General features: G+C 52.0%; 1 protein-coding gene across 1 annotated transcript in view; it reads left to right on the top strand.

The window, feature by feature from the left end:
• LOC100899747 (uncharacterized) overlaps positions 1-3354 on the top strand; it is a 47480-nt gene extending 44126 nt beyond the window's left edge. The window contains exons 7-11 of the mRNA XM_029111018.1: positions 20-134; positions 307-574; positions 1448-1593; positions 1855-2022; positions 2209-3354. Of these exons, the coding sequence (XP_028966851.1) occupies positions 20-134; positions 307-574; positions 1448-1593; positions 1855-2022; positions 2209-2528 (1017 nt within the window). The 3' untranslated portion in view covers positions 2529-3354. The remainder of the gene's footprint in view (positions 1-19; positions 135-306; positions 575-1447; positions 1594-1854; positions 2023-2208) is intronic.
• Positions 3355-14325: the final 10971 nt, after the last annotated feature.

Here is a 14325-nt window from a genome sequence, read left to right as displayed (position 1 = left end):
TTGTCGTCTTCTTGTGCAGATCTACCAACACGATCCAGAAGCTAAGACGACGTACATAGCAGAGAGCGCCGACGCCACCTGCTACGGCGTGTACTCCGCCACGGAAGGTTCTCGCGTCATGAAACTGCACACCGGTGAGAGCTCTCGCGCTCACGTTCAAGAGCCCCATAGATGCCCCGCGAACGCGTTTTTGCTTCTCGAACTCAATCCCAGGAATTAGTCGGTCGACAAGGCTGTCCTGAAAAGACTTACAATTTACGTTCTCACACGTGCATAGATTTGAATGGATTTCTTCTCGGATTTCAGTCGACAGTCCGCCTCCGCAGTGCTCATTCCCCCTGTACATGCTCGAGAAGGAGAAGGAGAAACGGCCGATTTGGCTGAAAATCAACAAATACAATTCAGCCGGAGATTCGAAAACGAATTTCATATTCAATAGCACACTGAGAGAATTGACGATCAAAGAAGATGGCGATTATGACGCGAGGGCCGTCTGCATCCAGCAGATGGTCGGCCATAACCCCGACGAGATCAACGGGACGTTCAGCTACGTCGTCGAATACCAACAGAAATGGTGAGTTCCTGATGACGGACCCCAGATCTAGGGAAGAGACGATTGGATGAGTCTCCGACGGATCTGAGACTCGGATTGCCATTCCGAGAAGGAAGAGCGATGAGAGGAAGGCAGACGGGGACTAAATCGTCATCGAGTCGAAGGACGGGTTTGTCGCAGATCCAGAAGGGCGACCAGGACCGTGACCGCTGTCCTGGAGGGGAGAACAGGGGAGTTGCGTATTTTTATCCCTGCCTCTTCCCTCGGCGGAGGAACATTTCTTATCCCTTTAATTCCCCGAGCACACAGAACGAATCAAGACAAATGTGATGAGGACATCCAGTGACTCAGTCAGTGGACTCTGCGGTAGCTTTGCTACCAGTATAACACTATGATTTATACCGGGCTGAATAATGCTCGCCCGCCTGCTGGCTGACTGGCGGCCGGGCGGGCGGGCAGGCGCGCTCACTCGCTCTGTGTTGATCCCGCTGTCTGGTGTTCACGAAGCGAGTTTCGTTGCACGTGAGTCCCATACGATTATCGGTTGCCAGTAGTGCTCACGCGTTGAGAGTGTATCCTCCTTTTCTCGAATGTGCGAAACGAAGGGCAGACGGCAAACTACCTGATAGCGAATGAATAGACGTACGGGCACGCCGACCCACAAACAGAAAACAGACTCTACCTTGAGGGATTTGCGCGCTACGTGACGCATCGTATACGTTAATGAATGATTCGGCATCCTGTGATGTAGTCTGAAGCTCACTCCTCAGAATAGAGCTCTCCTCTCGGTCGAATATCGCACCTTGCGACCTTTCGCGACGTTGGGTAGGATCGTCGAACAGGCATACTTATGTATAGCGAGTGGAGAAACCGACAGAAAAACTTTCTTTCCAGCGAAACAAGCTTCCGTTGTATGACTTTCCATCGCCGTTCAGAGCACGTTGTCGAGCTGCAGATTGGATCGCCTGCCATTACCGTCAAGGAGGCGTGTTACCAGCCCTACTACGACAAGGACAGCCGTACTTTTGACACCCTCTACCGTGAGTAGGAACTGCTGGGAACTGCTGCGACAAAACGACGTTCGTCTCTTGCGTTGACGTTTCAATGTTCCATCCTGGCACTTTGTACGCCAGTGTATCCAAGTCGACCTTGTTGCCCGGAGTCGCAGCTGTTTTGAGCTGTTGTTCATCCGCGCTCGGGCGAAGTGGATGCGGGAACTAGAAGAAGTGTTCACGGAAGTTTCTCGAATCATATATCTTTCTCCATAAGAGAAGCAGTCGGATGAGACATTTTTCTTCCAGGTGCTGCACCGAGGAGGTGTGTTCTGCATGGGAACTCTTTCAAAGTTGTTGGCAAACTTCAAATGCCTCTGGACCATTGTGGGACCGGCCATTTTTCCACGCTGGGATGCATCCATAAGAGCTCCATGGTGTTCTACACATCGTGCGGTTCTTACAAGTTCAATAATCGTGAGTAGTTTTTTCCCTCAAGAAAAACGACCTTCTCCTCATGCGCGCGATTGGATTTCTCGAACGAAATTCCGTTTCGTTTCCGATCCATTTCCCGATTTCTTAATTTTACTTCTAATTATTTTTTCAAAATCGTAACGGACGAGTCTCTGGGTGTGCGATGCCAACGCGTTTTTTTCTTCGCAGATTTCGTCTGCTATGGGCATTACCGTCGAGGGAACTCGACGTACATGATCGCGGAGGAGGAAGGCAAGGGCACCGTGTGCTTCGCCTACACCCGGGAGAGCAAATATTACACGCTTAAAATCTATCAGGACCAGTGCCCGCGATCGCACGAGCCCGAGCTCGAAGCACACATGCGTCTGCAAGTGTTGCAGAACCAGAACGACTGCGACAATAATTTGGATACGGCGTCGCGAGCAGCGATGGCGTCGTCAGCCACCAGTCAAGGGGTCAGGAAATTGCTGTGTTTACTCTCAACGTTGGTCCTCATCATGCTTCGGTAGGAGCGCCCACACTGTTGTTTGTTGAGGTCTTATGCAATGTCCGTGTACAGAAGCAGAATTCGGAGACCCCGGCCGGTTTTTAAATAGAGGAATTCCGGATTGAACGATCGACGAGGCTGCCGTCACAGAGATGGAGTATGGCCCACTCGTCGCGCAAGCTGACACGGCTCAGTCAGCTGGAGGTGGAAACCGTCTGATAGGAGAGATACCGTCTCATAGGCCCGTAGTCGGCACTAAACATACAATCATTGTAAATCTAGCACGAGCTGTACACAGTTTTGTATGAATGCAGTGGAACAACGTCCAACTGTTCGTAGTGCCTCGAGTGTGTATCGTATGAATTTGTACATTGGGTGTGACAAGCTTCGAACGTTCCCAGCTGTAAATAGGTCGTCTGTGAATTGTGCAGAAGTTGAGGGTGGACGCGCAAGCCGAGCTTCTCCCATCACCGTTCGGGACGAAGTCCGACCTACGGTTCAGAAGACTGTTTTTCCGGTCCGAGGGAACTTATTCGGTTCGGGAGGCTTTTCCATCGGGAAAGGCGTTTTTCTTTTTTGTGTGGCAGCCCTCTTCGGTTCGAATAAGTTTTTTTCGTAGCTTCGGGACCCTTTCTGGTCAAACTTTTAGTGCGAGAGGAGAACGATTCCGTGGGAGGGAAGTCTCTTGTTGACTCGAGAAACCAAGAGAAAAGAGGACGGTGGTGTCGAACGAGGCCGAGAAAGGGTAAAGAGAAAGTCCCTGAAAAAGTCGAAGAAGTTTTTTTCGGCCTAGCAGGACGCAAATCCGAAAATAATTGGCTCTTGGGCTCACTTTTTTTTCGCTGTCTTCGGTCGAATTTCTTGTTTTGTTGTTAGTTTGCTACGCTCACAGTACTTGCGGGCAAGGGAGAGACGAGGAGAGAAGTCACTCCGGAGGTTCGGAGAGTCCGTGGCTTACGTACTGTTGTTCTGGGTTTTCGACTCGAGCAGCTGTGGTCCGAAACGACGAAAAATGCGTCATCGCGGCCAGAGAGACCATAGGGTCTTCTCTGGGTCGTCTCCTTCTCCCTCCTGGTCCTGTGCAGTGCTCACGCAAATTGCGAACCTCTCTCGCCAGTCGTTCTCACACATCCTCCGTCAGAATGGTGAGTCGCCAATTAAAGGAATGTTCTCGAGCCAGCAACTGAGTCACAACGAGTTACTATTGGTGGGACCGATCAGCAGTCTATCACCGAGAGCCCTGTTCAGTAGAAAAACGGAAACAAACAGAAAAACTCATGAGGCAGGAAAGACTCGGGTAGAAGGAGGATTGGTTATCCGGAATTCTGAGGAAAAAAACAAACGACCGGTCGAAATGCTGATTCCAGAAGCCGGGTTTCGATCGAAGACACTGGGTTCTCCCGACTTGCAAATTCAAGCTGGCCAACGACCGACCGTTTTTTTCGGCACGACCGATCTTGTGATACGTGAAGATGTCAGCAATAAACAAATCTTAGAAGTTGAGCAAAGTAGTTCAGCCACCCTGGAAAAAAGAATGGGAGCTGACAGGGAAGGGAATACTGATGGAAGACAAACATGCTAGAATCGCCAAAAGATGATGAAATAATCCAAGTTACATGGCGAAGGACATCTGTAAATATCCGTTATTCGCACTAAAATAAATATCCAAAGTTCTGACATAAAATCCTCCGTAATTGAATTATCTCGTAGGGGACGATGAATCAGTCAATCCAGGAATCAATTAATCCATGACTTTGGACACGATCTATAGCGGTACATTTTCGTCAATGTCGAGCGACGATTCACTAATTCGCTTCCCGAATTTCTCGATACAGCACAGAGAACATCCTTGACAGCCGATTGAAGAATCGCAGTCGCAGCCACTGCTGCTACCGTTACTACTACTACTCGCCATGATTGCTCGGCAAGAGTGTCGATATGTTGCGGACTTCCGTTTTGTTATAGATGGGATCAGTTGTAAAGGACCCATGAGATTTGGTTTGCGAACGGCAGTGCATTCATTTGATCAGTCTCTCGGATAGCCAGCCAGTCAGCCAGCCAGCCAGGCATTCAGACCGGAGCTCGCTCTCTGACAGTCCGCTGTCTTCGAGCACCACGCCGTCCGACCCATTGTGAGTATGAAGACCGCGATACCCTCGGAGCACTGAGGATCTCACTGTGACTCATTTAGTCGTGAACACGACGAGACAAAGGTTCGTCGACGAAGCAAGGTATAATTATAGTCCAAATTGCTTCTTGATCTCGAACTGTCCCTCGCTCTTACAATTCGCTGACTACATGCGATGACGACAACGAGTTGCTGCACGAGGTCGAGGCACGCGACCAGCAACCCTTTCTCCACCGAGGCATGTAGCCTTCGCGCCCGCCGCTCCTCCGCCCATGTCTACACTTATGGGTTCGTCCGTCCGTCCGTCCGTCCGTCCGTCCGTCCGTCCACCGATTCGTGCTCCTGCTCCCCTCGGCGGGTCTGGGGGACATCTCCGTCTGTTGCCGATCCATTGATCCCGCGGCGGGAATCACTCGACATACAAATGGTTCGGCCTCAGCAGCGACGTCTCCCCTGACGATGGGAGCGGTGAGTCGATGCTTGTCGATGAGACGTACGTCTACGAGCATCCACGTATGAGGCCATGTATGTGTACACTCACATACGCGGATCCCGGTCGCCGCAATCCCTTCTAGAGGCAAGAGAGGGTCTGCACGGTCACTGACCACGATCGCCCGCGAGACACTATGATCGGTTCAGCTTGGGGCGAATATTGGAATTTTATCTACGAAGAGCCTCGGTCCCGCGTAGAGTCCCGGCAGATAACTTGCCGGTTGTCCGTGCGTCGTAGATTGAGTCCTTCTACGCGAGGCGTGGGTCTCTGCTCTCTTCCATAAAGATGTCGCGACCCCCTTTCGCAGAGCATGAAATCCCGGAAGGGAAAACCCGTGGAGCCGTTGTCCATTAAGGCCGATATATTAATACCTAGCCCCGACTGAACGGTCGGCCAGGGTGCTGGCTGGCTGACTGAGACAATATCCGGACCTTGAGCGAAAATGTATTCACCCTTTTGGCTTCTTCCGCTGCGTTCTCCCTGCGTCCTCCATCTGGTTACGACGCGAACGTAGGAGACCGGTTGACGCTACCCGAGCAACTCGGTCTTTGCACCTGTGGATTTCCCGAAGCTCACAGCAAGTGGAAAATTAGAATCGAGACATCGCAGAGGATGAATAGGGTCTTGAGGAATAGTTGATTCGAATTGCCCCTCTCCAAAATCGGAGGGTGAGACCCGCGTAATATCCTCTGAAGAGGAAAGACCGCTCCCTTCAACTTCTCCTATCTATTTTGGGTTCCCGGAGTTGATTTTTCCGTATTCTCCCAGAGGCCGGAGTTCTTCTCGCTAACGGCCTTATTATGAGCGACTCTTATCGGATTTTGAAATCCCACTGACACACATTAGGAGAGAGGGAGATTCTGCCCTAATCCGCTATTGGAGAGCTGCAAAAAAAAGTCGATTCGAATTTTCCGTTCGTGATGGGGAGTGGCATGACAAAGATCTTCCGTCGGTCCAGCGCTCCCCATATCGACCTGTGACATTACTAAGCCTCGGCATCGAGTTCTTCTTCCCTCTAAATTTCCTCTACGAATCTCCTTCAGACTATTCTCTATTCCTTAACGTTCGAGCTATCGAGGAGATTATGATAGAGGGGATAATATTCTTGCTCTGTGGATACCCATTGGAGCGACGAGAAGTCGAATTTTATTATTCCAGTAGCTCTATTCGGCTGGGGAAGGGGGTTCCCAGCAGCCTTTGCTCATTTACGTTCGTAGCTTTGCGTTCTCGCTTGGAAGTTCGTAAAACCAAGTCCATTGACTGCGGTGAGCTTGGTTATTAATGTGCTCTGGCTATTTCTTCTGTTACGTCACCGTCGAGCGTAGAGCAAAAAACCGCCGCGGAAGATTCATCAGAGGGCGTGACTTGGGTTCCGTTCGGTCCATGAGGCCCCTCTGCATTTCTCCAACAGGGATCCCCGCGAGTCCCCCGAACTTCCCTACCCGAGATCCCAAGGGTGAAACCCATACGACAACGACGGCGACGAGACGCGGGAGAGTAGCGACGAGAAGCGGGATGAACGAGAGATTTGGATGAAAGTCCAATTATTCATGTTAATGAAACGGCTGAAGGCTGGCTGCCGTAGCGCGAGCGGAATCTTGGGCTTTTTCGGTCAGGAAAGGATTTTTGTAGCAGTTCCCCTCTTTTCCTTTGATCGGAAATATTTGCAGAATTCACATTCCGCCTCTGTCGCATTTTTCAATGGAATAAGAATTAAATTCAGGAGGATGCGCGAACTCTCGTACGTTACCGATTCGGTATGATCTCGGTGGCTCAAGTCTGTTGGCTCGCCGGAAACTTTTGAATTTCTCGCGTTTGTTCCATTCCTGAGTTATTCAACGAAGTTCCGTGCGCGCGTATCAGCATACCGTTTGCTTTTCACATCGCACAGGCTCCGCATGTCGATCGAACTTCAGATAAGCTCCGCGTTCGTCCGGAATCATCGGGGAGGCCTGTTCACGTGGAACCCCGCCTGAGTCGAGAGCCAACCGAGCGGATTCAGTCTCAAAATGACAAATCGGTCCCGTGTTCAAAGTTTGAATAGTTGGATAGCTCCGGTGGAAGCGGTTGCCGCCGTCGGTGTATCTACAACTTGTGCCGTGTTCGCAACAACAACACGTTCCCGGAGAACGGCGATGCCGACCGTTTATCTGACTCTCGGTCGTGCAATCGCGTAAAAGTCGATTGACGATTATCCGGAGCCAGTGCAATTTCCCGAAGCCCTTTTGGACATGCGAACAGCTCATTGGTAGAATGGTCAAAGCCGTTCCTGCCGTTCTGCAGCAGTTAATACCGGGTTAGCATGTCCCTCTACATTAGCGCAAACCCTCTTTCTCCCCGTGCCTCTCCCGGACCCCCTGCTTTTCAACAGACGGCAGGCGAAAGGAACTCGATGGCGAAGCAATAGCGGCCATGTCAGCCCGTTAGAGAGGTAGACAGTCAGTCCAATTCGTTCGTTGGCCGACCCGCATGTCGACCACCTCTTCGGACGCCCGCGCGGCCGCTTTGTAGCAAATGGTGATAAAGCGAACAGATTAAAAATGAATTAAACTTTCAGAGCGGAATCAGCAGCGATCCTCTCTCACGGCTCCTTCTCACGTTGTCCACGTTGTTAATTATCGCTGGAGTCGCATGCCCACGCCGCCCCGGTAAGGCTTCCGCATCTGACGCCCCGGATGGACGTCTGCGCGCCGATATCGAGCCCGGATTGGGGGATCACTCCAGGGGCATTGGATTCATTGTGTTCGCGGACGAGCCATGCTCGATCGCTTGCGGAGTCGTTGAATTCGTTTCAAGACGTGTCAATGCGGTCGCTGTCTACTGAGTTTAACCCTTTTCGTCAACTCCTCCTGATTCGTCGAACTCCGGACGCGTGAGGTGGGAAATCCTCGTAGCATGCCCGGTCCTGGGAGTAGCGAGGAAATGCACTCACCATTGAGTGAATGGAGTCTCTGTCTCATATTTACGAGATACTCGAGTATTCATAACACCTGAGTAAATAAATTGACAAAAAAATTGCCTGACCCGAATACGGAATGAGACACTTGACAGCTTAGTACGGTAATGAATAAATGACTGACTGACGATGGCGATGGATCCAGTGCGACCTTCAGGATGTGGGATAGAACTAAGCGAGAGCAGTCGAAAGCGAGTGTTCTCCCCCAATCCGCCCTGAAACGACTAAGGACGACAATGAGAATGGGAGGTCGCCAGTAGGCGACACAAAAAGAGGAACTACCGTCTTCACGCTTGACATACACATTGATTGGAAGAGCTTTGTTAATGAGAGCGGGCTTGCGCTCCGGGCAAGCGAAGGCAGATTAGCTGCGTTTTTAAGCTCGGAGTAAGCAAGCAAGCAGTCAGTCAGTCAGTCAGGGAGACACCTCTGTTCTCACTTTCCGTCTGCTGCCGGACGCCTCTCAGCAACTGAAAGTTCTTAAGGAGGAGAGAGACACAAGATGTACATTAGCAACACGCGAAGCTTCGCGCCGACCGACGCTTTACCTCATGGCATTCCCGACCAACGGTCGCGGACTGGGACTCGAACCTCCGTAGTACGGAATCATTCTGCTTTTCATCAGGAAAATCGATTCTCGGGAGTGGAAAGCGAAATACGAGGAACTTAAAAAGATTTCCAGGATTCTATGATGCTCAATGATCGTGAATCGTGATCCTCCGCTGCCGAGCAACCCTAAGAAACTTCAGGTGGACGAAACGAATTCCTCGATTTGGAGGCCGGTGATCATGAAAAACTGAATCTCCCAGATCGATACCCCGAGGGTCGCGTCGGATCGTCAGAAGAGGGAACGCTGAGGTACCTACACCGACTTTGTGGAGGAGCACACGGAATGAGCTAGGCCGCGCTCCTGCTCTGCCGGAGAAGAGATCTCAGAGGCGACGCGGCGACATCGACGTGAGGTTCAGTCAGGACCGGAGTGTGACAGTGTGTTGGATTGAAAGAGGAAGAGAAGCAGAAGAGACGGAATTCTCCGTCCGAAGTTTTGCCGTTGCCACCGCCGCCGCCGTTCTCGTCGAAGACGACGACGTCCCCGTAAAAAGGAGAGCCAAATGATCGGGAAGAAGCGGCGAACACACTCAGAAAAGGAACCGGCACCGAGGCAGCAGCAGCAGTAGTAGTCGCTTGCGGAGGGTAGAGAGGTAGGTGGGTGAGCTCCGAGTTCCGGGGGGTGCACAACTCATTGGAGCATATTACAAAAGTCGGAGAGAGATATTGAACGAATGAACGAACGGAGGAACGAACGAGCGAGCGAGCGAATGGAGCTAGCTACGGCTGGGCAAAAAGAATGGAGACGAGGCAAGTCAGCTTCGTTATAATATTGCCGCTATGACTACGGGGAGAGTTGATTTGATTCCAGGGAAAACTCCCTCCCCACCGACCTGGCGAGAAATAAAGAAGTGAGAGAACTATTCCCAGAGAACAACTAACAGACGTGGAAGCCCGTCCGCCGGAGGCCAACCGGGCGAGCCACGCAGTCAGAGGAACACAAAGGAGAGATGGAACTGGGAGTGCACGAAGGCGACGTAGCGGGGAAACGCGAAGGGGTGACTCCGATCCGACTGACTGAGACGTGCTAACGGCCTCACAACACGTTCTGCGAGGGGAGCTCACCCTGCGCTCCTCGTAATCTCGAGCACGACAAGGTGTGAATCCGAGCGTTTTCGTTCGACAAGGCAACCGGTCCCAGCACTCGATATGAAGTTGTTCTTCGACTACACGCTTCGGTGGGCCAGCGGACGAACGAGTCGAATCGAATCAGATACTACCGCCAGCGACGATTCAGTGCAGAACGGCCATGAATACGCGGCGTCAGCTCACGCCCGTTGAGTAATCATGACCGCCCTCCCCCCCTTCCCCAACCCCTCCTTACTCAGCAAGCATTGACGTGACTTGGTCTTCGTGTCCCTCACTCTGGACTTCTCTCGTCGTCGGCCCTCATCGTGTTGCCGCTCATTGTGTCCTCTGTTTTGACGACGCGACGTAGAAATCGGAACGAATGGGGCAGCCGCTTCCTTGGCCAATAAGTCAGTGAAACAGCAGCAAGACGAACGTTCGGCCAAGTGGATGGACGAACGCCTTCATTAAGGATCGATCGTTGGTAGAATCGCTTGCTTTGGATGAGTGTCATTTTAGCGTTAGTTCAAGACCTCTAATGGTTCGTGGGAGGCCATTAGTTCGTGTTCCATATCGCTTCCATATCCCCATATAGGTACTGACCACCGTCTTGTTGGCCAATGAGCTTGCGACAAGCCCACAAACAACAACTGCAGCAACATTAACGGCAGTGGAACAATAATAATCGCTTCGGTGGGTCCTGTGCGGCGCTCTGGGCGAATCTTTCGGCCTCTTGCTCGTCGGTGTTTCCGTGCCTTCGCTATCGAATCGGACATGGGGCGACGAGTCCCGAGATCCCGGACTCCGGAGTAGTAGAAAACGGAAACAACACCGGCAGCTATTTAATAGCGGATCGATAGTCCGATAAGCGGCCGAGGGACGATAAAAATCGGCGTAAACGTTTGAAAACCACTAGGCGCGGAACAAGCCACGGGCAACAATCCATAGAGCGATTTCCCGCCGACTCGCGACGGACTTGAGCTGACGGGGGTGGACTGAGTGAGGGGAGTCAGACAAGACGGAAGTATTCCCCTCTCCCATAGCGATCCAGTCGGCATACCCTGGATTGTTAAAAATTGAAGATCCATTCTTAATTATAGGCTTTGCTAGTCTAATCCGCCGCTTCCGAACAGCTTACTGGGGCTGGGATCATGACGACGACGATGACGACAACTTCTCTAATGAAAGAGATGGGAACGAGGGGGCGGTCATGGCAGCGCGCGCTGAGGGCGGGGTCCGACCGAGCCCCCGAGAATCAGATTCCCGCTTCCGAAGCCTTTGATCTACCTTGGGTAGAATCCTCTCACGCCTCTCTTGCCCTCTCCTCTACCATCCTCCCGCTCTGAGCAAACTCTCGATCTCAGCAATCCTATGTTTGTTTCTCTCAGTTCTGTTCATGAATTTCGTTATGGCTTGAAGTCATCAGAGCAGTGGGTGTTTGATTTCTTCCCGAAACTCCCGTGTCTCCCGTCAGCTCGATGATAAGGTGCTCTCGACAGAGTCCAAAGAAACGTTTCTATTTTCATCTGTAGGTGGATGAAATCCCTGTCCATATCGCGCGGCGTTCATTTGCCCCGTAACGGTCCCCGTCTCGATATGTGTGGTTTCGATCCAATCCTGCGGTCCTCCTCCGAAATCTCAAACGTGAAGGTCTGAGCCCGACGCTCACAAAGTCGACGAAACAGCGTTTTGCGATATGTTTACAAGTCTCTTTCATGCAAGTTCACCTGCTTCTCCATCTCTGCGCGAAAAAAAACAGCCGGCAGTCTGGCAGCATGCGACATTCGAGTTGCTACTTGCGGAAACTGTCAAAGGCGAATCGCTTCACGCTCCCCGTTGGGGGAAAAAGCTGTTTCCGCCTGTTATATTTGCGTTTCAATTCTCGGTCTTTTCGGAGGGAAATGCGAGTTCATACTCGAGTCGACTCCGGGGAACTGAGGAGAATGGTCATTCGTGAACCGATTGGGGATGCACCCGCCGCGGACGGGCGGACTTTGTTACGATACTATGAGGGTGAGGGGAAGCTGAAAAATTCGGGAGGGAACAGCGGAGTCACACGCGAAGTTCTGCGCTCGGAACGTCAAGCGAGGCAGCGAGGGACGGTCACGAAATTCCCGGATATGCCGAGAAGAAGAGACTCTCGAAGATGTCCACCTTACCAAAAAAAGCCTGGCATGTCCCCTCGTAGGTTAATCAGATGGAGAGTTACGGCCACCCGGAAGAGAAACTACGGGATCAGAGCAGGATCGAGGAGGAGACCACGGAGGAAAACCGGGAACACAGCATAAACAGCTGACTCAGCAACCGGAAGTGATTAGTGTCTTGTTCTTCTGCTGCTGGCGAGGGGCGCGTCTGTGGCCATTTCCTGTTCGAAGCCGTAAGCCGCCCGTCCGTGTACTTCGTTCGTTCGTTCGCTCAATATAAAAGACCCGCTTGTCTGTGAAACGAACTCGAGTCCCGCTCCGATCTGGAGCCGCTCGCCCCCCGTGTAGGTTCCTCTTCCGTGCCCGGTTCCTGCCTCTCGGGCTGCTCGTCTGCCCATTCTTCAAACAGGAGTCTTCTCCCATCCCGAAAAGTCATCAGTTCTTCGTTTTTCTCATCCGTTCGGGCACGCTCGAACGGTCGAATGAACCGCTGCGTGGGTACATAGGTAAACGAGCTGATAGAGGTGAACGAATGAATGAACGGATTGATGAATATATCAGTAGACTGATGCTCCTTATGAGATTCAACCGGTACTCCCTCCCCCTTGCAGAGACAGGCCTGATTGAACGATCGCTTTAATGAGCGGAGGAATAATGATTCCTCCCCTTCCTCCGAATAGAACGCTCCAGAAGGTCGCCGGATCAATCGAAAAGAAACATGAGATATGTTCAGCGGGCTCATTGGCGTAAGAGGGCGAGGGGGCGGGTCGACCGTCGCTGGGCGACCGCGAAAGGAAATTCGAGAGAGACCGTGTGTCGCTCCAGCCGGACAAATGTGCAAGCGCTGGGTCTGTCTGGTGCCAGCATGTCGGTGGTCGAGTCATAAACGGCCAAGTCGTTGTCCGTTATGGGAGTCGAGGATGTGATCCATGACCTCATCTGCTGCTCAACAGGCCAGAGCAGTCGCCTTTTGCGAGACACTATGCAACGAAAGCATAGTGTTGTCATGGACACCATGCAAATGACCGGCACATCATATGTCTTGCTTTGACTTCAACGCGGGAAGAAACACTGTCTACCGCATCCCCATCCGCCGGCTCGTCGTCCCGCGCGCCGCCTTGCCAGCCCGCAGGAATCTTGCCACCCGTCTGTCCGCCGGCCCGTCCGCCTGCCCGCATGATGGTTCTGTCGTTTGCCATTGAGCGGATCCTCGTATATATTTCAGTGCGGGGTCTTCCGTTCAGACGGGACGCGATTGTCGTTTCCTCCCCCAAGGCGTCCCCAAGGAATGATCTCGTGGCATGGGGAAGGGCTGAATCGTTTGAATCGTTTATCCTATCAGGGGCAGTACGAATGACGGATTAGTCGATCGCGTCCGATAGGCATACGCTTGGAATCGAATTTCAGGAGTAGCTAAATAATTTTTTTCGAATTCATAAAAAACGCCGCTTCAGCGAACGCTCCTCGCGTACAACTTGGGAATCCGTTCAGCGCTGTCTTTGGAATAGAAATAGACCGGGCTAGCTCTGTGTTGAGAAATCGTCTCGAGTTATAATTAGGGATAGCTCGTCGGTGAGGAGAAATACGCCGTGTTGCTCAACTCTGCTCGGGCCTGGTGTTTGTTTCTCGGGCTCACACACGCCCGGCACCTAGCATCGACCGCTCTCAAATCGTGCGTTGCTATTCTAAAAGGCCAGCAACACCACTGTAAAACAGGTGAACTTAATTGCAGCGCACTGCAGTTGTTCCGCCAGCTGCGTATTAACCGGTCTGCCATTTGCTAGCCAGCAGCCCGACCCGCAAGCTGAAAAGCCATTCGAGGCGCACACCGGCCGAGTGGAGATTTTCCAGCAGCACGAGTCGCGAACAAGTGTGTCTATGGCGTAGTATCCACCGATGAGGGAATCCAGACCTCGATGAAAATCCGTGCGCTTGGGCATTCTGCGACCTGAGCCATTGTAGAGACCAATCCTATCGGCATTAGTTCCGACGACATGCCGGGAAATTGCAGTGCATTCATCCATTCGTAATTTCTACGTAGACTACTAATAATTTCGTGTACAGTACGAACAATTGTGGCACAGCGTCCACGGTTCCTGTACAAATCCGTATACCCGCGGAATCCTTCCGTTTCAAGCCCTTCCTCAAGACTATCCGCTTCAGCACTATTCGCGATCAGGGAAACGCGAGAAATCCAACACGCTCGGCGATATATGGAGGGAGAGCTGAGCATCTCTCAGGAGATTTATCCACGGACGAACTATCCTGCTGCTGCCCTCATCGCCGTCGCTAGTTGGCCGATTATGAGACACTTATCACTTCTCGGCGCCCACTTCGCTAGAATCAGCTTAGCGAGTGTTTGTAGTTGCCAAGCTCCATCGTCAACCCCCCTCCTTCTTCGACCCGGATTGTATCAGTGTC

Source organism: Galendromus occidentalis, unplaced genomic scaffold (assembly GCF_000255335.2).
Source record: "Galendromus occidentalis unplaced genomic scaffold, Mocc_1.1 scf7180000077192, whole genome shotgun sequence".
NCBI classification, from domain to species: domain Eukaryota; kingdom Metazoa; phylum Arthropoda; class Arachnida; order Mesostigmata; family Phytoseiidae; genus Galendromus; species Galendromus occidentalis.
Note: the sequence above shows the minus strand (reverse complement) of the source record. Positions and strands in the feature narration are given on the sequence as shown.